The 24,085-nt window shown below is 52.9% G+C and overlaps 6 protein-coding genes across 6 annotated transcripts; 5 read left to right on the top strand and 1 right to left on the bottom strand.

Annotated features, from left to right (window-relative positions):
- Positions 1-11,756: 11,756 nt before the first annotated feature.
- On the top strand, positions 11,757-13,838 carry BO66DRAFT_317250 (protein phosphatase regulator GAC1; the record flags this gene model as incomplete). The annotated part of the gene is made up of 1 exon (XM_025643552.1): positions 11,757-13,838. One exon carries the CDS (start codon positions 11,757-11,759, stop codon positions 13,836-13,838), a length of 2,082 nt encoding a protein of 693 aa, XP_025506440.1.
- A 776-nt stretch (positions 13,839-14,614) lies between these two features.
- Positions 14,615-15,146, top strand: BO66DRAFT_27135 (uncharacterized protein). The gene has a single exon (XM_025643053.1). The coding sequence runs from the start codon at positions 14,672-14,674 to the stop codon at positions 14,951-14,953; it is 282 nt and encodes a 93-aa protein (XP_025506439.1). The 5' UTR covers positions 14,615-14,671; the 3' UTR covers positions 14,954-15,146.
- Positions 14,915-16,121, top strand: BO66DRAFT_389903 (histone H4). Its single transcript, XM_025646887.1, has 2 exons — positions 14,915-15,246; positions 15,483-16,121. The coding sequence occupies exons 1-2, from the start codon at positions 15,237-15,239 to the stop codon at positions 15,782-15,784; spliced, it is 312 nt and encodes a 103-aa protein (XP_025506438.1). The 5' UTR covers positions 14,915-15,236; the 3' UTR covers positions 15,785-16,121.
- A 668-nt stretch (positions 16,122-16,789) lies between these two features.
- BO66DRAFT_317087 (putative mitochondrial carrier protein) lies at positions 16,790-18,397 on the top strand (the record flags this gene model as incomplete). Its single annotated transcript, XM_025643543.1, has 2 exons — positions 16,790-16,825; positions 16,949-18,397. 2 exons carry the CDS (start codon positions 16,790-16,792, stop codon positions 18,395-18,397), a joined length of 1,485 nt encoding a protein of 494 aa, XP_025506437.1.
- Positions 18,398-19,075: 678 nt separating this feature from the next.
- On the top strand, positions 19,076-20,361 carry BO66DRAFT_344764 (GNAT family N-acetyltransferase). The gene is made up of 2 exons (XM_025644529.1): positions 19,076-19,775; positions 19,862-20,361. Exons 1-2 carry the CDS (start codon positions 19,346-19,348, stop codon positions 20,101-20,103), a joined length of 672 nt encoding a protein of 223 aa, XP_025506436.1. The 5' UTR covers positions 19,076-19,345; the 3' UTR covers positions 20,104-20,361.
- Positions 20,303-24,025, bottom strand: BO66DRAFT_418774 (SH3 domain protein). Its single transcript, XM_025649764.1, has 2 exons — positions 23,657-24,025; positions 20,303-23,432 (listed from the first exon to the last, which is right to left on the bottom strand). The coding sequence occupies exons 1-2, from the start codon at positions 23,717-23,719 to the stop codon at positions 20,517-20,519; spliced, it is 2,979 nt and encodes a 992-aa protein (XP_025506435.1). The 5' UTR covers positions 23,720-24,025; the 3' UTR covers positions 20,303-20,516.
- Positions 24,026-24,085: the final 60 nt, after the last annotated feature.

Below are 24,085 nucleotides of genomic sequence, written 5' to 3'. Positions count from 1 at the left end.
CAAAAAATCGCACTCCCAACGAGACCGGACCCGAAGACAGTAAGTGACAGTGACGGTTGGTGGTGGTGGTGGTGGTGGTCATGGTGCATGTGTCTAACTTTTCATCCCCCGCTCCTCCTCGCCCCTCGCCCCTCCCCCCCTTCCCCCCAAGAAGAAACAAAGTCCAATAAGTTAACTTACTGCAGGGCAGACCGCCCCAACAGCTGAGCGGCACTTGCTTTTCACTTCTGCTTCAATCTCTCTTCTCTGTGTCGATGTCGATGTCGATGTCGATGTCTCGCACCCTAGCATCTTGCGAACAGCGACAGAACCAACCCGCCCGGAAGGGGAAGGGGAAGGGGAACCCCAAGCCCAAGTGAGCACTACTGTACGCTGCTCTACGAACCTTACCTAGTGTCCAGTCCCAGTCCCAGTCCCGGTCCCAGTCCCACTGTACTATCACGACTCACAGGACATATGCTTTTGGATTCTCGCCCTCTGCCCACTGCATATCCCGCGCGTCCAGACCGCAGCCAGCGCCACGGGACTTGCATCATCTCGCAGGATGTGAAGACATTTTACTGTGCACCCACACCCACACACACACACACACTGAGAAGAACGGAATATCTGGAAGGTTCGAAACGAAACGAAGCGAGGCGAGGCGAGGCGAGGTGAGCGCCACAGCATAACTTTGTTTTCTGGGGCGAGGGAGAGGGGGAGGGGGGGAATGATATCGATGGTGCAGAGGATGATATCAACAGCTCCAAGTATGATGTCTATCTAGCTGAAGAATGTAAACAAAGCTGTGTAGGGTGATATCAGGAGAGGTGAGTGTCATGACTGATTTAGGAGATTGTGTGGGTGTGGGTGTGCAGTAGAGGCAGAGGGGCGAAGGGATTGTTTTTGCCTCAGGCTGGTTGGGTTTGGTATACTACTAGGCTAGAGTAACTGGCTAGTTTGAAAGAATATAATGGAAGGTAGAGGCGGAGGCGGCGAGGGTTACTGTACTGAGTGGCTTACAGGGGTGAATCTATTTTAAAAAAAGTGATGGGATTCGCCTCTTTGGTCTGTCTGTCTTCTAGGGCATCGATGTATATGGATGTACTCGAGGATCTCTTCTTCTAATTCTAGATGGTACAACATGTACTCCTTTTGCCGCTCAAAAATGATTTACCTCTCTTGTTCTACAGAGCGGTCTGGCTTGCTCAAGGATTGTCGGGATTGTCCATCTCGGAGGGGGTTCTACTGGTTCTATTGACATCTGGACGGCGGGTAGGCGCATCAAGGGGCGGCGTTTGGAAGGGTCGCCCGTGGTCCATCGCCACCACTCGATCAGCGGGTAGGGATACATTCACATTGTGGAGGCGTTGTACTGTCGTAAACGTAGGGCGTTTGTATTGTCTCATATCAGTGGCGAGCCCCTGCACGAGCTGATGCTCTATCTGAATAGGACTACTTCACGAGGCGGGGAAGGAGAGGTGGCTGTGGCAAGGAGAAACATACAACGTTTGGGAAGTGGACTTCGGGATGGACCCAGACGGCAGGTTGGGAAAGTCACGGTGGAGGCGTCTATACCGATATGTGCTTACGGGTCGGGTTGGTTGGTTGGTTGAAGGTTTGTAAGCATTGGCCAGAGACTGCCAAGAGGCCTAGGAAGAAGGTTTGCTGCACCTTTGCTGCGTCCGTGGTTTGAAGTTCAATGTGTTGTCTGGCTTGGTAGCCTGATGTAGCGTGCACACTGGGATTGAATGGCGTACCCCATGAGACGGAGATCACCTCCTGCGCCGTTCTGGAAGAAAAGAACGAGTGCTGAATGATCTTTGTGACAGGCGACTTGCCTGCTTGTTCAAATGAGAAATTCCGATGGTCATGTTGACAATAGCATGGTGGCTGTTAAGCCATGACAGGGTGAAGAAGCGCCAAGGGTGCCCATATACCTGTGGATACTTGTATAATTGGCCATAGTATGGTATAGACTCCCGTAATGGCGTTGTCGCGACTGAGGGTAAGCGACTAGACGCAGGCAGAGAGCATGAGTTGGCAGACCAGGGGCCACACTGTTGCGTATATGATGTGCTCCGGGGTGTCTGTACCCCGCAAAGGCTGTGCTCTTGTCAAATGACTAGCTCGAGGATAGGGCGGTTCGGACCCAGTCAAAGTGCGAGAGAGAGGGAAGAGCTGTATGTCGTGATATTGCAGTGCGGAGGGGACGGATCGAAGCCATCCTGTACGGCCATCTTAACGGAGGGCTGCTATAGCTGCACACCCCACATTCGCGGACCGCGACGCTCAACGTTTCCCATTGAGGAAGAAAAGAAAGAGGGGAAACACGGTCGGCTGGCGATAAGTCGGACTGAAACTCACACACAGCAGGGGGAGGAGGGGTTTTGCGCGCTCAGACAATGTGTATGGCATGTTTGTCACGTTGCTAACCTAGGCGTTTCTCTCTTCCCTGCTAGTCAAGAAGTGGTGTCTGTGCTCGACGGGACCCCCGGTCCAGTGGCATTACCGTCCAGGCTTGCGTGGCGGAAGGATGAAGCCCGCGCTAATGGGACACTCTCCTCCGGGTCGAGGTTGAGAGTCTGAATGCCCGAGATCAATGAGATTGAAGGTTTTGGAGCGGGGTGGACAGGACAGGACGGACAGCTTGGATGTCTGTTGCATGAGGGTATAGCTGTCATGTGTACTGGCGCGGTGTGTTTGCAGATTGCGGTTGGTCGGATATGCACGCCCATCCCTTGTTGTATCGTCAGTTGCTGTGCTGATGGTCAACACCGGGGTTATTTGTTGCTGGCTAATGTGGTTAGTAAGTGTATAACGTGCGTTAGATTGCATTGCTGCTGAGCGTAAACAGTCGTTTCTCAAACATCGATCTGCCCTTCCGACTGATCCGTGTTTGTGACAGCCTCTCTGTCCGGAGAGGCTTCAGTCTACTGCATCTTTCTGTCTTCTCCGCGGATCCCCCTCTATCCGGTCTCGTTCCCTCCTCACCTGTGGGTGTGGGGGTGGGCTGTTAAGCGAGTGATCAGATCCAAGGGGTCAACCACAACTTGGTCTGGGAATGTGGAGAATGAAGAATGAGGAAAGCGGAAGTTCATGCACTTTCGGTGCAGACAATTGGAAAATGACGACAGTGCCACGTGACAAGCCCACTGCTGTGGGTATCGGCGGTGGAAGGCGGCAGAATGGGTGGAGAGATAAGATAATGATGTCATACTGTACCATACTGCAACCAAGCTGCTGGCCCGGCAACAGAACAGTACAGTAAGTTACAGTACACTTTCTATAGTACATTGTTTCTACAGACATATCACATTGACGCACACAATGAAGCTGCGGAGATCTTCTCCGCAGTATCTACTGCATGGCAGACGTAGACTAAGTAAAGATGGACTTCAACCCCAGATTGTATGCACGGAGCTTTACAGGACACAATCAAAGCTCTGCACTGGAGACATAGTTGAAGCCTGCTATCTCTTGCAGTGACCACAGGCTAAGAGCGAGTGGCCTGAGGCAACGACTGCCTAGTAGGCTTGCAAACTCTCTCTTAATCCAAAGCGAGAGTCTAACTACCAGAAGGGCTACCAAAGTTGAATCATTAGGCCAAGATCGGGCATCTAACCATTCGTAGAAAGGAAGAACGAAATGCGAAAGAAGGTCAGCTCCATCTTCACGACTCCTTCCTCGACGGAAACTGGCACCGCAGAATTTCTTCCGTGGCCATCGCGGATAACTGATCGAAGTAGCAAGGATCTCAGTATGATAACGGTAGCACGCTGTGCCACCATGATCAAAGATCAACGGATAGAGTGATTTACAAGCTTTCGAGAATAATGCCCGAGGTATCCATTGCCTGCATCAAACCCACGGTGAACTTCCAAATGAGGGTCTACTGCCCGCCCTTATCTTGCATGCGTGGGTTCAGCTGCCCTCGAGATCAGAACTCATCGGCCATATCATGTTGATGATTGCGTTATCTTACAACAGAGCAAACAAACTTCGCCCAGAAGATCATTCTCCGCAAACATCAATATGGTAGACGCGTTAACCACCTGTGTGACTCTGACCGGAACTCCTTGGAACGCAGATCACGGGGACAGAACTCTGGTCCATGCTCAGATCGAGCTGATAAGCGTTCTGGTGTCAGTGGGTTATGGCGGCAGTTGTCAGCCTTGGGCATTATTGAGATAGAGTGATATGGGGTAATTACCACGCATCCGGGGTCAACTACCACGCACGGGCCTGTCCATCCTCGCTAACATTCCGAGATGTCCCGTACAACCCCCGCAGGTCTATAGTTCCTGGGTTTGTAGCCCGACGAACGATGTCTGTCACCGCGCAATTGATCCTACGGACACGGACTCCTTCCTGTACCCCAGTGATCAACAATCATGTGGTCCACGACTACACAAATTCAAAACTCCGCTCTACCATGCAACCCATTACTCGCGTCCGGCCAAAGCTGCTCATTCAGCGAGAGCTGCGGTTGTCGGGTAATGAAGATCGCCTGAGGAACCCCGCCTATCTCTAGGAGCAAACAATCACGGCCGAGTCCGAAAGTTCATCGCAAGGCTCGTGAAGCTCAATAGCCGGTCAGAACCAACAGCACGCAATAGTTCCTGCATCACGATACACAGCATAGCCGTCACTGCGTCAGTTCGGCGAGAGAATGATGAGAACAACCAATCGGTCACCCTGATTGCCTCAAGGGATTCATTCAACGAGGGCAGCGCAGCTCAACAGAACACGAAGACAGATCCCCCATGGGGTCCCCAGCTTCATACGCTGCTCGGAAGACAGTCGTGCGGCACAGTACCTCCACAAATTCCTAGCTTGCATGCAAAGCACTGGAGCTTGCGACGCAACGGGGAGGTCGAGACCACGTCGGTTATCGGATCAAACTGAAGCTGTATCGCGTGCCGCTGCTGCTGCTGCTGCTGCTGCTGCTGCTAGTCCTCCACCAACATTCCGCTGACAAGGAAGATAAGATATCCTGTGCTGGACGCAATGGGCTGTATTCCACTTCTGTCATGCTATACCCTGGCCGCGGGTAGCCAATCTGATCTCGCGGGACAAGCTCTAGATACGAGCAGAGGAAGTTGACAGACTTTGTTGACCGCCTAGTGCGGAGAGTTTCGTAAGCTTTGACGCAAAAAAGTTAAAATCGTTGATTTTGGAGACGCCCGTACTTTGACAGGGCTGGGAGCAGGAGGAGAAAAGAGGAGAAGGAAGACGGAGACTAAAGACTAAAAGACGCCAGGGCTCGAACGTGGCGGTAGGGGCCGATCAACGAATTACAGTGGTGCTACTCGGCGCCGCCTTTCCGCCAGGGCGCTCGACCACCCGCCGTAGTGCCAACTGTAGCAGAGCTGCCACAGTACTAGCAGTACTAGCAGTACTAGCAGACTTTTAGCACGACGAAGGTTAAGAAAGAGGGGAAAGCTAGGGTCTATAATCAATGTCAGTGCTCAAACTCTGCTAGTTTCAGGGGGCTTGGGGGTTTCGCGTCTCGGACGGCGTCTGAGTGGGAATTTAGTGTGATGCACGTCAATTGCAGTGGGAACCCACCAGAAGGCTCCGGTAAGAAAGGCATTGTATGTTGTGCTCGGGGAAAAACACGATAACAGTTACATCCTCTATCTGCAGATTGATCTGCTTCCCTCCGCGCTCCAGAAAAGTCGGGATGGCGCCCCCTTTCCATACCCTTTCGGCCACCTTATGGGCGGAACAGGGATTCGATTTTGTTTCTCTCTCAGTCCTGCGTGAGACAGACGGTCAGCGCGGTGTGAGTATTGGGGCTAGATTGAGCAGCGACGCAGCGGATGGCTTGAATGCTAGAAAATTAGTATGCTTCTGGATCTGCAGGAATGTGCAAGGCGCAATCAAATTAGGTGTCTCTAAACCAACCTCATAAGCTCGGAGAGGTCCTTGCGGGAAGGTCGATCGCGCTTCGGGAAGTGCCAAGAGACCAGAGTTGCATTAGAAACAGTAGATATCTCGTTCTCATGTCGCCCCCCCCATGCAGCAGGAACGGTCTGGTCGGTCTGGTCGCTATGTACAGTCCAGTCGGCTTGGTTAGTCCGCCTGTCAATCAGCCCAGATGAGATTGCTGTCCCGTCAATGGATGAGAGAGATGCTGAGTCTCCGCCGTGGCTTGTGGCAATTTAGACATGATGTCCTGAGTAGGAACGAATTGAGTTGCGGAGTCGCGCAATAGAGGAGGAGACCGACCGGGGGGCCGGAGGCGCCCTGTCGTGCGGTGAGTCGAGACAAGATAAGACCGGCATGGGGCATGGGGGTGGGTGAGACAAGCGCCCGCCCGAGACGGAGACCCCCTTCAGAACGAGAAAATGAAGGTAGAGCGACAGGTACAGTCGAACGATCTCGCTCTGGGTTATCCGTGTTTTGGAAAAGTGGCCGTGGTGGTTGGTGCAGTCAATGGTGGTGGTGGTGGTGGAGAGGTGTAGTCCACTGTGCCAGAGGTGAACGATATACCTACCTATTTTGGGGAGACTGAGCCAGATCCCCGGCCTATCCTGATGGGGGCGGAAGCCCTTCACCTCAGCTTCCGATTTTAGCGAGAAGGTTAATTAATGAAAAAAGAGGTCTGGACATTACAACCAGTTACACACAAAACCCTACTTGGAAACAGGAATTGCATGATATTCGAGATACCTTATTTTTCTCGAGTCTTATTGATCAATGAGCAAAATTTACATGCGGCACGTCGCACCATTGCTACAAACTCCTCGGATGGGTTGATAAGAATATGTACAATACCGTGTAGTTAGAGCGAAGATGAAGTCTTTGATTTAAGGTGTCAGATTGTTCAATTGGGTGGCGAAAGTGGTGGTCCTGTGCGTAGTCCGATCCCGCAATGATGGAATAGCATCACAGCCCGATCGTGGTTATCATGACTGGTTATCAGTCATATCATTCATATCGATGATGAGCCTCTAGTGCCAAGAAATATGTCATGGAGAGGGCCTTCGAGACTTTTAAAAGGGTCATCGCCCGACAACGGAAGCAAGCGTTCATCTCCAGGCTCCAGGCTCCAGGCTCCACGCATGCTCTGTTTGTGTCTCGGCTCTCGGTTGCAGAGCAGTCGGCCAATCTGGTAGGCCAGACCAAGGCAGCACAGAGGACAGTGGAATTCGCAACTCCCCTCATGGTCTGTGCAGACTCCAGAAAATTTTTGAACGTGACGACTGGAGACCTGACACCACCAAGAATGCGTCTCGACCTTCGACCCGGCAAACAGTGCTCCAGCAGGTGCAGGGTACTGATGTCATAGTCCGGGAATTTCCTTGGAAAATCAGTCGTTGGCCCGAACGACGCTAGTGCTTAGCACATCAATCAAATTTAACCACTCCAGCTTAACGGGTGGGTAACCCCCCTCAGTGGGCACCCCACTTGAAATGTACTTGAGTAGAAAAGTCATCTAGGCTCCGAAGTCCGAGGAGAAGATAAGTTACTCACTCTCTCATACATGTCTCCGACTCTTCGAGACCAGAAGAATAAGCAAAACCACACCCGAATAGGGGATATATCATATATACTCTCTGTATTGTGATCTAGCTAAGTTCTGTGCGTGCCTCTGCTACTCTAGACGTGCAGCTCCAGCAGCTGTATCTTGGTGGATCTCCCACGCCTGTAAACTTTGCTTGCTTTTCTCGTCCATCACACATCTGCATCTAGGTCTGTAGAAGTTTTCGCTTCAGTATCCCAAATTGTAAAATCCCACGCTGATCAGTTTCCCACACACCCCTCCTTGTGGAAATAAAAAATGAAGACACTTCATTCCAATTGACGGAGGGGCCACTCGACCATCGGTACTTACGCCATACGGGGACCACCGGCCGGAAGCTGGGGTCACTGTTCCAAGGCTGGGAACCCGACAAGCCAGGAGGCAGGGCCGAATATACATGGAAGTGGGAACTTTTAGCAAAGCGCTTCATCAATCAATGATACTGAGGGAAGCTGTCCGGCCAGATGAAGCTGTAAGATACTGAGCGTGATTGGCAGGTGGTCGACACCAGTGATGGGAGGAGTCTAATATACATCGAACACAGAATTTTAGTGTGGGCAGCATTTCTAACGCTCCCCAACATTTTTTGCCCTCTAGACCTTCGACAGACACTTCCGGAACCGCTGGTTGGGCGGTGGCGACTTTTAGACCGGCGCTAACCAAGAGCCTGGAAGCCCCTGAACATGTAAGTTAGGTGGGCATAAGAGAAGACCGAGAAGAAAGAGAAAAAAAAAAGGCCCGGAGGAGGGGTGGAGGAAGGAGGGGAATGGAGGAAGAACACTGGGGGTGGAGACTCAACCATGGTTACTGATACGTAAATAGCCCTTAACCTTCTCTCTTCTCTAACACTATGTAACTATGTACTGCACTACGACGTGCTGCCTACGGCTGCGCACAATTTATCGGGTCAAGGCGGGCTGTACCATGACATGGATTGATCGGGAGGGTCTTTTGAGTTAGCGACACCACCGGCAGCAGCAGTAACAGTCTTGGTCGCTCGGCTGGCTGGCTCTCAGACTCTCTCGAGACACGGTCGGGTGGGAGAACGTGAGTCCTTGCATAGGTCGATCAGACACGACACCCCGAGTTCTCTTATCGATCGAGATAACCGATTCCATGGGACTGGGGACTGGTGTGAATTTATCACCATTTCCGAATGGTCAAGAAGAGGTTCTTCGTCTTTTATCATCATCATCATCACCATCATCATCATTACCATTGAAATCGTACTCATCATCATCGTCATCATTCTAGGTTGGGGTCGTAATCTGAGACCGATAAAAAAAGGACCGTTTCGGTATGGTGACCGACATCATGGAAGCCCTCGGAAGCGATGCAGCCATGCCTTGAAATTCGACATTCTTCTGGACTAGCACGTACATCATACCTTCTCCGACCGGACTAGAGTAGGACCTACCTACATCGTTACACACATACCTCCAATGAACAACAACCTAGATATGAGAGACTAAAAGAGACTAACTAGAATACTCCGGCCATGCAGCCTTGAAGATCACCTGTCCCCCACTCCAGCCACATGTGGTGAAGTGCTTTGATACCAGTGATAGTCATGATAACTAACCATAGTTGTGGTGATGATGATGATGTGCGATTAGGGTTCCCGATGGCGCAAACGTAAGGAACCAGGGAAATCCTATCTCAGAATGGGGAGGGAATGACGGGGATAAGGAGGGGAGGGGGGTGTTTGGGGTGTTCAAGATGTTCGAACCGAACGAGGATTGAAGGAGATCATTATTGATAATCCCTGATTGTCATGGTGCCATCCGGGTACCGAAGGGATAGGGAATGCGATCGGGAGGCGAAGGAACCCGGGCAGGACAAGGCAGGCCAAGGTATACCCGTAGAGAGGGAGAGGGAGTTTGTGAGTGATTGAATGAGAGTGTTGTAGTACTGAGAACTACTCGTAGTTTGTTAGAGACCGACCGACCGACCGACCGACCGTCTTACAATCCTACTGCCATCATACAATCAATCAATCTTACTCTTTTTTGCATTTTCCAAGTTTTTTTTGTTCTTTTTGTTTTTCCTTTTTTTTTTTTCTTTCTAATTTTTTTTGATCCCTTCACTACACTACCTACTCTCTCCCTCCCTCCCTCCCTCCCTTCCTTCTATGCGTACGGACATACGACAGTGGACGTACCGATATCCATGGGATCCACCAGGCCGGAACGCATTGACTGGACAGTTGGGGATCGTCCCCAGTCCCAGACCGTTCGATCGCCTATTTTAAGTTGGTTAGTAGCATCCCAGCACTCGTATTTACCACTAATACCACGGCCACCTTCATCATCATCATCCTCTCATCTTCTCGCTCCCGCTCCGGGTACGGCGGCAACTTGGTAGTCCAAGGTACCGACTTGTAGCTTCGATCCCACTCTGTTATCGCTTTCTGCCCCTGTCATGTCACCACCCGTTTTCGCCTTCATCTTCATAGATCAACCAATTCAAGTAGTCAGTCCATATTACAGTTTGCTCCAGGAGGGGTAAGAACAGAAAGACAGACACACCAGGAGGAAGAGATGAGGGGCTAGACACCTGTTGCTTTCGGAGATCTTGAAGTCAAAATTGAATCTGGAGCGATGGAAGAAGGAAATCTACGAAGCAACTACTCGATGCAGTCGATGCAGTCCTGAAAGAACGGACCCGCTTCATCTACTGCCCGCTTTAGTTTTTTGCCCCTCCCTGGCTGCAGGGAGGGGCAGTGGGCGATGGGTGAATGAACGAGCGAAAGAGAGACATCCATTGCAGAACGAGACGAACGAGACCGTACTAGGTACTCCGTACCTAGTCCCGAATTTTCCATTTCCTTGCCTGGGGGGCGGCGGCTTCGTTCTTCGTCTTCGACTTCTTTTTCTGCTTGCCTGCCTGCTCTGCTGCAAGTTGCAACAACGTCCGAGCTCCTCTCCTCCTCCCTTATCAATATCATTCCTGAATTATGTCGAGCTTTTCTGATTAGGAACCTCTTTTGCTGGGGTGGGTGGGACATTTATTTTTCTCTCTAAATATTAAATATTCATTTTTTATTTTTAATTCCCTTATTTTTGACTCTCCGGATATTTTAATTTATTTTCAGACATGTAATTAAATCCTCTTTTTTGTTTTATTTTTTTTCAACGCTCTTCTCTTCCTCTCTGAGTCTGAATCTTCTTATTATTCTTAATCTTCTTCTACTATCTTCTCTCTATACCGACCGTCAACTGCGGCTCACTCCATTTCCCACTCCGCCCTGGGCCTGTCATCTTTCATATACTCACTTCATTTTCCCATTTCCTTCCCCATCCTTCTCCGACAAGCCCGCCTTCGAATCCTGGTCCTCCGTTCTCCCTCCCCCTCTCTTCCTCCCCTCCATCCCGATTTACTTCTTTGTATCTACTTCAATCCCGGTTCGCCTTCAACCACCCACCCAACCAACCAAACCCGAATTCCGTTCTTCTTATTATTCTGCTTCTTTTCTTCTTTTCTTCTAACATCCTCCTCCTCTTCTTCCATTCCACGTTTTTACTTCCGATCAATCATATCCCTGGCGGTTGCTGTCCTGTTTCCATTCAACGTCAATCTCTTCAATGTCGCAATCAAACTGATGTCGCATCTCCAAGGTAAGTACTTGCTTGACAGAACCGAATCTCCAGCCTCCTCCGCCTCCTGCCTGCGTCGCCTCTCACTTCCAATGGCAACCTCTTTCCTCTCTCCCCCCTCTCTCGCGCAATTAGAGATTTCAAGATGTATCCCCGGTGATTTGTTTGGTCGCAATCGCTTCGCTCTCAATTCGTACCACTGCCTGGGATCCTGTTATGTGTCGTAACACCTTGTTTGCTGCATCTGCCCTCCGCACCAAGCCTTTGCCTCCAACGCTCCTTCTACTTATCGGCACCCACTGGAACGTCGCCAGTCACACCACTCTTCCTCCACTTTTCGCTGCACGCCCAGCTCTGTCATCAACTCACTCAACTATCTTTCCTTCCCACTTATTTCCCTCGTCCTGACGCGGGTCGAAGCTTCTGTCCCTCCTGCTCCACTGTCTCACGCTGCGTTTCCAACTTGGATGCTCGGAACTGACTGGAAGATAAGACCACTTTCAAAGACGCCATATCCCCGGACCTCTAGTCTCTTGATCAAAGACAGGCGTTCTTTCTCTCGCAACTCACCTCGCTTCTGGAGGATTCTCACCAATTCACTATCAACCCCCCCCCCCCCTCTCTGTGTTGCATCACACAAGGTCGGCCGGATGCCCTACACTGCGCCGTTGAAGACGTCGCCTTCCGCGCAGCACATTGAACACTCTCCACTCACCTCCAATTCCTGTCCCAACTCGCCCACCGTGGTCTCCTCACACCCTCCCCGTCCACACCTACCTCGCTCCTACTCCTCGACGTCTTATGTACGGAGGCATCGGAGGAGCCCTTCCAATAGCAAAGCCTTTGTCTTCCCTGAGCCAGATCACTCGTCAAAGCCAGACCATGTCAGCTACTCCCAGTCGAGTATTCGAAAGTCTCCTCCTCCCCTGAGTGACGCGGTCATTCCTCCAGGGGCCCTGATTTCTCCTCCTGATTCTGCTCCTAACTCCAGTGATGAAGAGACATCATATCGACCGCAGGGCGAGCTGCAACTGGAGAAATTAGAGGCAGCCGTGAGGTCGATTGAGCAAAGAAGGATGTCCTCACCAGAGAGACCGGTTGATGAAGATACGTCGTCTTCAAGCATGGCTGCTTCTACTGCCGACTCCGTGAAACATATGCGGCCGCCTCTTTCTCGAGAAGCTCGCAAGATCTCTCATTCACGTTCGGCGACCGAGTCTTTAGTTGACCACAAGCAAGATGAAGTCTTGACTACCTCCCCGGAAGAAAGTGATCGGGATGACGAACCTCGTGTGAAGCACCCAATGGTACGCAAGAAGTCAGGAGAGCTCGTTCGGCCCGCTCTTCGTCCAGCTTCGGCTCGACGGCGTCCGTCTAGTATGCCAGGAACGCCGACATTTTCCAAGGCTGTGCACTTCGATGCTCAATTGGAACACATCCGGCACTTTCTGCAGCTGGACAAACCCCAAGCTGTCAGTGCTGACACATCTCCTGTCGACGACTATGATGCTGCTGGGGAGTTTCCTTTCCGTCACACACCTCATGACAGCACTTCGGAATGGGAGATCACGCTCGACAACTTCCCTACTGATGTCTCCTCCCGCGCCCATCAGCGTGTCCGCCTGGAACGTCTATATCTCTCTCCTGACAAGCATACCCTGATCGGTGTTGTGGCTGTTGCTAACTTGGCCTTTCACAAACATGTTGCGGCTCGTTTCACCCTGGATCATTGGAAAACGGTATCAGAAGTAACCGCAGAGTACAACAACCAATCCCGACGGGAGCATGCCCACGATGCTTATGACAGGTTCTCATTTAATATCAAGCTGAATGATCAGACAAACCTTGAAAAGAAGACGATGTTTGTGTGCATACGCTACAATGTCGAAGGCCAAGAGTATTGGGACAACAACCACCACAAGAACTTTCAAGTCAATTTCATGAAGATCACCAAACCAAAGGTCGGGCAGACGAACCCCCAGCCAACGAAGCCTCGCACCGCGTTGCCTCGCAGCAGGAGCTTTGTGGTGTCCACCACTCGTCCCAATTCGATGCCTCCGTCGTTTGACAACTTTTCCGAGATGGATAAGTATATATCTTTCGGCAACTCAGCCAAGCCCGCCAAGGAAACTCAATTGTGTGATGATGAGCCGCATGATGTCGAGGTTGCTGCTCCCATTCGTCGTGATAAGCAGAATCATCAGGTTTTTGGCAACCGCTATGACTTTGAGGCATCATTGACGGCGGCTATGAAGACCAAACCGACGCATGACCGAACAACCTTGGCTGCCCGCGCCAAATCCAACCCCTCGCCGCATGGTCATCATCAGCACACTTCAGAGAAGCGGATGAGTTCTCGTGATAACATCTCCAGCCATGCAAACGGCAATGGCCATCAAACAAGTTCTGTGTCCAGTCACAAACCCTCCACCCTAGTATCGAGCAAACCGCATCGCGAGTCCTCCGTATATAAGGAGCTGGTGGATAAGTATTGTTTCTTCGGCTCGCCTAACTTCTCGACGGACGGGAACGAGTCCACGGCCGTCAAGGACTTTGCAAGCCGAACAAGCTCCAGCAGCAGTTCCAGCGCAGGTTCTCCATGCTCGTCACCCCACATCGAGGCGGCATATGGTGCCGATTCACGAACTTCCTCCCCTAGTCACATCGGATTCCCCTACATTCAGAACAATTTCCTCAAAGAAACCAACACCCCAGCAATTATCCAAGGATGAACCAAGAACTTCCATCCTCCCGAAACCGTCCTCTTCCTCCATTGAATGTCGATACATATCTCAGACTTTGTAACCGGACGATACGATGCTTGTATGGATGGGCAGGCATCGCCTTGTTACATGCGACTTCTTCCACCTCCGATCCGATTATCTCGACGGCGTCATTCTACTTTTCCGCAATCAGATGCGCGTGCCACAGACACATTTGCAAAACTGTTTGGCAAAATTTCAGCGCGAGCAGTCAGGGTTCAGCCGCCCTTTGGCTCTCGGTATATTTCTCGGATACGTGGTCTGGAGCGTCAGGCTCCGGATTCTTTGCGATGTGTAATAAACCGCGAGAATCCGGGATGATGCCGGACAAGTTATCCTGTTTATTAATTTACATTTAACCAAGTAGTGGCTCACTACGATGACGATTATGACCTGATGGCTTTTATCGTTTCTCCTCGACTGTCCAAATCCTGTTCAGATCACTTGTTGTTTGTTGATTACTTGTATGTCTGTGAGATTCACAAGGCGTTTGTTTTAAAAAGTCGATCTGCATCGGCCTTATCTGCTTCTTCGTGCTCAGCATTTTGTTCCTCCTGCCTCTGCCAGCGTTCGTACATGTTCTATTGTGGGTGGGGCCGGCAAAGATGGCTTGTCGTTATCTAATGTGTCATTTGACGAGAGGAGTTTTTGGGATGTCCGGATGCAGTCTGAAGCCCGACTGGGTGAATCACAGAACATCTTCACTTTGCACATGAAGGTTGCGAGTAGACGTAGATGTAGATGTAGATGTAGAAGTAGGATAATAGTTTTGCATGTCGTAGCCAGTGCTAGGCCAGTTGTCAATGGAAAATAGGATGGTGCTAGATCTGGGAGTTCTTCTTTCCTCTCTTCACTCTTTACAAGCTTGCTTTCCAAGTATTACAAGCAACTTTGAAGTTCATGGGTGCGTGGTCCAGGCCTCGAATTGGGGAAGAGGGGCAGTGGGGCACGTGACCGGCGTACCCGCAGCGGGAAGGCGGCTCCAGGCGGACGCGTTGGCAGCCATACCTTACCTACCTTACTGTACCTTTCCCAGCTGCAGTGCCCAGTGCCCTTTCACCCGTCTCCAAAGTGGCCGTTCATAACGCCCTTTTTTTCAGCCGCAACCCACCAATCAGCCGTTTCCATTCCATTTTGATCCTTCCCAGATCACCCTTTGACGCTTAGTCACTCAAAATCACGCTCTCGCTTGCCGCCCACTCCGCAAACCTATTTAAACCGTTTCTCTTCTCCTTTCCCCCCTCTCTTACAACCTCTGATTTTCTCTGGCCCGCTACGCGTCACGTCGACCATCCATCTATCTTGCACCCCGCGTTTTATCATTTTTCTTCGCTCATCCATCTCGATTTTTAAGCACATTTTGCCAAGATGACTGGACGTAAGTAATCTTCTATTATTTTCTTTTCCTTTCTGTTTGTCGTGCTGCTGTTACGCGAATTGTGATACGTGGTTTGCCCGTCTGCTGTGGCTGGATGAGGCTGCTTCGCAGCAGCCTGCTCCGACCGCACGTGATCGCAGCCCTGCCTGACGCTCCGTCCCTCACTTCGCCACACTATCTCAAGCTCAAGCTCTCTTATCTTTGCTACCAAATACTAACCGCTCTTCAATCAACAGGTGGCAAAGGAGGAAAGGGTCTCGGCAAGGGTGGTGCCAAGCGTCACCGTAAGATTTTGCGTGACAACATCCAGGGTATCACCAAGCCCGCCATCCGCCGTCTCGCCCGCCGTGGTGGTGTCAAGCGTATCTCCGCCATGATCTACGAGGAGACCCGTGGTGTTCTGAAGTCCTTCCTCGAGTCGGTCATCCGTGATGCCGTCACCTACACCGAACACGCCAAGCGCAAGACCGTCACCTCGCTGGACGTTGTGTACGCCCTCAAGCGCCAGGGCCGCACCCTCTACGGTTTCGGTGGTTAAATGCCGTCTGTTTTGCTTCGATCTCTCTATCGTTACATCATCTCGTCTGTTCAACTTGTTCTCCATCGCTAGCCCATCAATTGGCTTGCCAACACGATGTATTCTCTTTTCTGTCGCCATGCGCCAATCTTCGGAGTACAACTGGAGGATGGGTTCATGAAATGGATGGATGGATTAAATGCGACGATCACGAGAGACGACAAATTTGTCTTCGGTCTTCTTTTGCTTGGGATGCTTTTCGCTTCATGCAATGGGTTACGGGGTTTCAGGATCTGGTCGGGCATTGGTCGTTAATATCATCTGTTTCTAATCTTCTCCTGTTTTCTTTTTCTACCAGGACAGTGGATTCTGGCTTGGGAGGTCTTTTATGTGAGCTGCAGCACCCAAAGTTGTCGATCTCGTTGTTTGCGTGTAGATCGGTCGCGTCAAGCATTCTTTGGGTGGATAGATGAATGAAGAACTTCCCATCAGCCTGTGACGTTTCTCCTATTGATCCCAGATTAATGGCAGTCAGCCTGATTGGCGGGTTGTCGGTCACTCCCATGCGTGAATTTTGACTCTCCGTGATCTCACGGTGCTTTAGCAGAGTTATGCAGTAGAGGGACGGACGGGGACAGAATCACATGCTCCAGAGTGAGAGTCGCACAGACCCGCCCCGGGGCGATGATGTAATGGGCCCCGGCCCCCCTCCCGTCCTCTCCCTTTCGGGTCAATCAACCTCGGTCATCACACCATGCCGTCTGATGGATGAATGGGCTACATACCTACCTACTTACTAGAACAAAGTGGAACGATGCACCGTCGACTGATACTCTTCCACCTTGTCTCCTGATTTCTCTTAATTATCAAGTATTTTGAGCCAGACTGCGCTTGCCATTCATCACCACAACGCAAACATACTAGAAGACCAAGATCTCCCAAACAGACCGCCCATGTCCTGACGCGACCACCTTCTCCCAAAACGAATCGACCGATCTAGCCCAAAGGTATACACCGTGATGAACAATGTCAGAATACAAGATGTCCTATGAGGCGGAGCTGGTACGTTACCCCCTTTCCCCTTTGACTCTCTTATATAACTCCAAACGCGGCCTACGCATCACTTGGGAAATGGTTCACCACATCTCATAGCAAGCGCTAACTTAAGCGTCATTCGACATCTAGGACTCCTACCAACTCTACCACCGCTACGAACAGCCTCGCCGACCCCAACCCCAGGATCAAGACTGGAAACAGGCGGCGCTGCGGGGCCCCGCTCTGCCGGCGCTGGGCAATGCCCTGGCCGGCGCCATCGGCGCGGCCCTGAGCAATGTGGCGACGTATCCGCTGAGTCTGATCGTGGCGCGGCTGCAGACGCAGCAGACGAAACGCCCGAACCAGCACGAATCAGAAGATGGGAAGGCGAAGTTAAAAGACCAAAATGCTGGAGACGATGATGATGGTGGCTACGCCGGTGTCCTCGACGCCGCCCGCAAGATCTACGCGCAGGAAGGGGGACTGGGGAGCTTCTATACGGGTCTCGCGCAGGACACCGCCAAGTCGGTGTTCGACTCGTTTTTGTTCTTCCTGGCGTATGAGTTTTTGCGGCAGCGGAGGATCCGGGCTCGATTTGGTGGTGGCACGCGGAGGAAGAGTACCGTGTTGCCGGTGTTGGATGAGTTGGTGATTGGGGTGGTGGCGGGGGCGTTTGCGAAGCTGTTCACGACGCCGTTGGCGAATATTGTGGCGAGGAAGCAGACTGCTGGTAAGAAAGGGTCGGTGGGAAGCAGTACGAGGGAAATTGCGGCGCGGATTCGCGCCGAGAAGGGGCTGCGCGGGTTCTGGTCCGGGTATTCGGCCTCGTTGATCTTGACGCTCAATCCGTCGTTGACGTTCTTCTTGAATGAGGTGCTGAAGTATGCGCTGCTGTCGCGGCGGCGGCGGCGGGATCCGACGCAGAAATCAAGCTCCCTCTCGCCGGCGGTCACGTTCTTGCTGGCGGCGCTGAGCAAGTCGGCGGCCTCAGCGGTGACGTATCCCTTCTCCAAGGCCAAGACCCGTGCGCAGGTCATGGGCGATGACTCTTCGTCGTCGTCATCGGCGCAAAAAGCTTCAGGTGGGGAGCAGGCGAAGGAGAACGGCAACGCGGAGACGGACGAGGGGATCTCGTTCACGCCGGCCATCGTCAGCAATGTCATCAACATTGCTCGCACGGAAGGCGTCGCGGGCCTGTACGCGGGTCTGCCGGCGGAGGTCCTCAAGGGCTTCTTCTCGCACGGTTTCACCATGCTGGCCAAGGACGCGGTGTACTCGGCCATCGTGCAGAGCTATTACCTGCTGCTGATCGCGCTGCGCAAGTACCCGAGCCCCGAGGAGCTGATCCAACGCGCCCGCGAACAGGCCGAGGAGTATGCCGACGTCGCGCGGGAGGGGGCTCGTGACTTAGCTGAGAAGACCAAGCAGGGCGCGGAGGAGGTGATGCACTCCCTGACCGCACAGGGGGAGCCCGAGGAGGCCAATCCGTTGGGGAATAACGAGACGGCGGAGATGGTGGGGGACTATGTCGAGGACGATGGCACCCACAAGGATCTGTATCATTGGTTCTGGGAGAAGGACCGGGAGGGGAATTACTGATGTTGGGTTTGGGGTTGGGTGGGGTTTCAAAGAGATTGAGCGTTCATCTACATCTGTACTAATTTTCCTGGAGTTGCAGTTTGGATATCATTGACTTTGCATACGTTTCCTGTTTCTTGTCGATGGCTCAAACTACGGTCTTTTGTCTGCAAAGCCGGGGAATCGGTAGTCTGCAGCGACAAGTCCCAGGCTAACTATAGCCAGCAAGCACCCTGAATCATACCGAAGCGGCTTACATCTCCCAAGTTCAATCCCAAGGGCTGTATGCATAATAGTTCCTAGTTCACGGAACACTGGTATGGAAGGGTTCCCACAGCCCCCAATCCACAATAGTCCTCAACAAACAGTGCATCCTGCAAACTAGTCTCGGCCTATATCTACACGTCACCTAGGAAGTTCCCATCAATAAGGTGCTGTAAGCCTCAGGCTTATATCCGATCACAGACCCATCAGTGAGGTTTTCTTCCTGGAAGCGCGGCCGGGACAGCTGAAGTATCTGCGCAAGATTGTTCAGTCTTAATCTAAAGATAAGCAGGGTGAGGGTGGGCTGAGAGCTGACTGAGGCTGAGGCTGACGCCGACGCCGACGATAATGAAGGCGGGCTAGTCCGACGGGCTACTAACTAACTAACCTAGCCCTGTACGCAGTAAGTTACCAAGTAGTAACTAAGTTAACTTATTCATCCGTCCATCGGCACACAAGAGCATCTTCTCACCAGTGCAGTCCAAAGCTGTTAACAAGTAAGAACCTTGAAGTAACAATATAAGTATCCATCTGTCCTCCCGCCAAAAAAGAACTACATGCCTTCACCACCACCAACCCCCACAGCACAGCACAGCACACAGCACACAGCACGACAAAATCCCTCCCCTCCTCAGCTAACTCAACAGCTCCCACCCCCGATCCCGATCCCCAAACCACCAAGCCACCAAAGCACCAGCACCAGCAATGCCAATCCCAACCCCACCCCTCCAACTCCACCCCGTCACCTCCCCCGACCTCCCATCCCTAACCCACCTCTTCTACGCCGGCTTCACCACCCCCACCGACCGCCAGATGTTCCCCGACAAGCCGGGCCTGCGCGCCTGGTGGGCCGCCGCCAACCGCCAGGATCTGGAGCAGAAGGCCGGGGTCCGGTACCTGAAGGTGGTGGATCCGGGTGCCGCTGCCGCACCGGACGCGACTGCAGACGGTCCTGCCGCCGACCCCGACACCAGTATAATCGCCTACGGGAAATGGGATCTCGATCCGGGCCACCGCGGCGCCCGGTTCCCGGAGTGGCACGCGGACTCGGATGCGGCGTTGTGTGAGCGGTTCTTTGGCGGGTGTGAGGTGGTGAGGAGGGAGGTTATGGCGTCGAGGACGGGGGGGTATTATTGTATTTCTTCCCTGGGTCTGCTTTCTTTTTGATTTTTGGGGGGGGGGAGGATGTTGATGATGATAAGTTACTGACCGTAAACATAGATCTCGATATGTTGGTGACGCACCCGCAGCACCGGAGACGTGGAGCGGCGACCATGTTGGTCCGGTGGGGGTGTGAGCTGGCGGACCGCACGGGAATGCCCGTGTATATCGATTCGACGCGCGCCGGGGTGCCCGTGTATGAGCGGATGGGGTTTATGGTGGTGCGCGAGGATGCGGAGGCGGGGTTGTTTAGTATGGTGAGGGAGCCGGGGGGTGCTTCCTCCGGTGTTCATGAAGGATGAAGGATGGAAGATGGATGTCTGGTTGTGGGAGTTGGGCATTTAGGTTCGGTTCTCTTCTGGTGGGTTTGGGTCGGATTCAGAGACTGGATTGATCTCCCTGGTGCAAGCCTTATCCGATAGACCGTTCCTGGATGTTGATTCGACTTAGACTCTACATGCCAGCGCAATATAAGACAGTCATTCTCATGATATCGAAGGTAAGTCATAATTCATAATCATCATCATATGCTACATCATTCATGCATGTCGTAAGAAATGGCCCGTCTCACACCCATGTCAGTCGGTCATAAGAAATCAGAAACAAAACCAGAAGCATGCAAAACAGAAAAGAAAAGACCCTCAAGCACAACCCCCCAGGTAAACCTGCCTCGAGTACCTGTATCAAGACCTTCTAGCCATCGCCATCACCGATACTAGACGACCTCATCCACCACATGCACATGCGAGCCCGGAAACAAACCCGTCAAGCCGGCATAACAGCCCCAGTACCAGTCATCGTTGATGTTCTCGGCTTCGGTGATTTCAGCACCGCGAGGGAACATCAGTTCATCTTTGACGCCGTCTTCAGGGTACCACGACCACAGAGCATGGACAATCAGCCCAACGCCTCCATCTGGAGGAAAGCGTCTTGATGCCGATGCCGGTGCAGCGGAGGTGGGAAGGACTGGAGCAGCGAATGTCGGCGTATTTGGGGTGCTGGGTTCTGAGGACGGAGGAGACGTAAGGGCGGTGCGATCGCGCTCGCCGCCAAGTGGCCAGGGACGAAGACGGGAGGCCTTTTTGCGTCGCTCCGACCCTTCCTTCCAAAGCCAGTCGCCGGGTGCGAATTCGGGCGATGCAATTCCTGGCCCTGTTCCAGTTGCAGCAGACGACGAAAATGATGTAGTGGAATGAGGGAAAGGAGAGTTCGGAGTTCCAGGAGTCGACGCAGTCGCATGGATGCTTGTAGGAGTAGGAACAGCAAATGGAGAAGATGACGGCTGTTGAAGGTGTTCGTCGTTCAAGGCACATCCGCCTACTAGATCCCTGACGATGACACGGCGCTGCCCCTCGTCGTGATCTTCGAAGCCAACGACTATCATACGGTGCCCCTTGATGCAGCGCCTCCAGCCATTGTGACCGTTCTCCTTGCGAATCTTGCCAGTGGCAACAAGGCGCAGGTAGCAATTCGCGCAGATGTCGTAGTCGCCGTCATTGCATACAAGGCAGTGGAAGCGGAGCGTTGATGCGAGGATCGGGTGCGTGCAAATGTCGCAATTTGTGGTGAAAGAAAGAATCTTGAAGATCTCAGTCCCTGACCCGGAGGCGTCACTGCAGTCGTTTGAGGCGCCATTTGGGGCGATTGTGAATGCCCCTGTTGGCGATGCTAATGGGCTATCGCGGGTGATGCGGCAGATGGGAAGCAGGGCGTGCGTGCAGCAGCGACCTTGGTTGACGCAGCGGTTGCAAAAGCCCCAGTCTCCTTCGTTGCATTGATTACACTTCCAGAGGCAGTCGTTTGCTGATGAATGGCAGCTGTCACAGAACAGCCCAGTCTGCAATCTTCGGGCGGGGTCGTCGTTGGTGACCATTCGCCCGTCTCTGTCGGATCGATAGGCAGATTCTGGTGCTCGAAGATACCTGCAAGATTGGAGTATATGCGATGTATCGACAGGGGATCGAGGCTCACCGGTCGATGATGCGCGAATGCGTTCGAGATCCGCTTTTGCGGACGCTCCGAAGCCAGCCCAATTGAGGCAGCCGCGCCCGGTGCGATAGCATCGCAGACATAGGTGGAAGTTTCCATCTTTACATGTGGGACACTTCTTATGTAGGTCATACTGTATGTTGGGCTTATCGCACCGGTCGCACTTGATTGATGGTTCCATGTACAGTGTCGCAGAACGGGGAGGCGCGTTTGATCGAGAGGATGAAGGTCGTGAACGAGGCTCCTGCCTTGCTGCGACACCTACCTCGGCCACTAAAGAGCTGGTTGGAGGCGACGCTGTTGAGGGCTCATCCGGGCTTGAAGGCCAAGAGCCGTTGCGTCCCCTGTGATTCAAACCCGCGGCCACTCGAGGAGAATCAATCGACGATCTTCCAGACGGGCGAAGCTGCCTCTCCCTTGCCCCTTCAACCCAGATGTTGGGAACGTTCTGTTCAGATGCAGTGGCACGGCGTGACCGGAATGCTGCTGAAGCCTCCGCTGTGCGGACGCGACCAGCTTGCGAGTTTCGGGGTCGATCAGCAACCATGTCACTTGACGATCGCGCCGCAGGCCGCAGCGAGACTTCCGAAGAGGACGCCGCGCCGACCGGTACAGGCGACGTCCTTCGACGAGTCCTAGTTCCCCCTTGGTCTGACAGACGTCTTTGATGGCCCGAATGCCCATCACGCGCGGCAAGCGGATCCAGAAGATATGGTCTCGATACCGGGGGACCGCCATTCGACTCTCGCGTATCCCTCATAGCAGCAGCACCTGTACCATTTTCCGCCCTTTGCACAGACTGGGATCGCGCGCGAGGCCGAGAAGACGGGGTCTGCGAGTTTTCTCGAGGTTCCGTCCGTTGCTGCTGAGACCGTGCTCGTAGCCTATGCCTTCGACGATACGCATCCGCAATGCGCTCACTGAGCTCTTCCTCCTGTGACGGACCCATGTTATCCAGATCGATATCATCCAACAACCCCTCCTCAAAGATCTGTCGCAAGATCTCCTCTTGCATCGTTTCCGTATCCGACAAACTGAGCAGCGACCTTAAGCTCGACTGATGTTCCACCCGCCTTGTCGACCGTTCCGGACCCTCCTCCCCAGCTGTCGTCCGCCGTGGTTGTCGTCGTGAAGAGCCCTCCCGTCGTCGTCGAGACCGACCATCCTCCCTTCGACGCTCATCCGAATCGGTACCCGTGCCCTCCACCCGCCGATGACGACTCCGCGACGAATGTCGCGAGCGCTGTTGCTGTTGTTGTTGACGATATCCCGACCGACTGTCTTGCAAACTCAAAGCCCTCACTTCCTCCAGCACCCTTCGATCCTCCGCATCTGAACCCGCATCCGTGGACGGAAAGACTGAGTCGCCCGGTTTATACCTCTGCGCAACCTCCTCCTTCTCCGCGGCGGATTTGCCCCGGTCGGGACTGGCCGCCAAGACCATATCCAACAATGTCGTCACGGTCGCATTGGGACGGGTGTCGCGCACGGCAGCTCGGCATGATGGGCAGGTGAAGCGGGCGGACGAAGACGGTCGGGAACGGGTTCCTTGTACGGCGAACCACTCCTTAAGGCACGAGCCGCAGAAGGTGTGGAGGCAGTTGAGGAGGGTGAGGGGTTGGTAGAGAAGGTCAGTACAAATCTAGGTGGAGTTGACTGTCATTAGTTTCCTGCATATTTTTCCATCGATGATCTTCCTTTTCCGTTCCGTTCCAAGGAGAATGGAGGTTATGTCGCGTTCTGACAGATGAGCTGGCACGCAAGGGAGGCGAATGGAGAGCGTCGAATCATGGTGGTGGTGGGGGGGGGGAGGGACACCCTTCAACTCTCCCGCAGCATTCCAGTGGTTCATGTCACCAAACTTACCGAACAAGTCAATTCTTTCTCGAGATCTCTCAGGCCTGGACCTGAGTGTGGTGCTGTCGACATGGAGGTACCAAAGAGAGGAATTATCTGGAGGAATGGGAGGAGTTAGGAGGAGTTAGGAGGAAAAAAGAGTCAAACGGAGTCAACCAGAGTAATCGGAGTCAAGGTAAACAAACAGGAAGGAAGATGGAGTGAGTTGAGGCCTGAAGAGAAAGGGCACGAGCGGGAACTTAGTGGGAGAAGACCTGGAAGAGGCTGGGATTGCAGTGGGACTGACTGGGAATGGGTCTGGGTCTGGGGCTGGGCTGGGCGGCCAGTCGGTTCAGGCACCACAAACACCCCGCCGCTCCACCATCCACGAGCATGTTTATTCTCTATCTCTCCACATCTATGCAGAATTGTCCACGCGAGTGAAATTCCAGAGATCAA

Source organism: Aspergillus aculeatinus, assembly GCF_003184765.1.
Source record: "Aspergillus aculeatinus CBS 121060 unplaced genomic scaffold BO66scaffold_11, whole genome shotgun sequence".
In the NCBI taxonomy this organism is placed as follows: domain Eukaryota; kingdom Fungi; phylum Ascomycota; class Eurotiomycetes; order Eurotiales; family Aspergillaceae; genus Aspergillus; species Aspergillus aculeatinus.
The sequence above is the reverse complement of the archived record's forward strand: the minus strand, read 5'-3'. Positions and strand labels throughout refer to the sequence as shown.

What these genes read in the sequence shown, in the direction of transcription:
- BO66DRAFT_27135 (XM_025643053.1), top strand. Translation starts at nt 14,672, where the DNA reads ATGGAAAATAGGATGGTGCTAGATCTGGGAGTTCTTCTTTCCTCTCTT.
- BO66DRAFT_344764 (XM_025644529.1), top strand. Translation starts at nt 19,346, where the DNA reads ATGCCAATCCCAACCCCACCCCTCCAACTCCACCCCGTCACCTCCCCC. An exon ending in GAGGACGGGGGGGTATTATT is followed by an intron (nt 19,776 to 19,861) that starts GTATTTCTTCCC and finishes CCGTAAACATAG; the next exon opens with ATCTCGATATGTTGGTGACG.
- BO66DRAFT_418774 (XM_025649764.1), bottom strand. Translation starts at nt 23,719, where the DNA reads ATGTCGACAGCACCACACTCAGGTCCAGGCCTGAGAGATCTCGAGAAA. An exon ending in AGAAAGAATTGACTTGTTCG is followed by an intron (nt 23,433 to 23,656) that starts GTAAGTTTGGTG and finishes AACTCCACCTAG; the next exon opens with ATTTGTACTGACCTTCTCTA.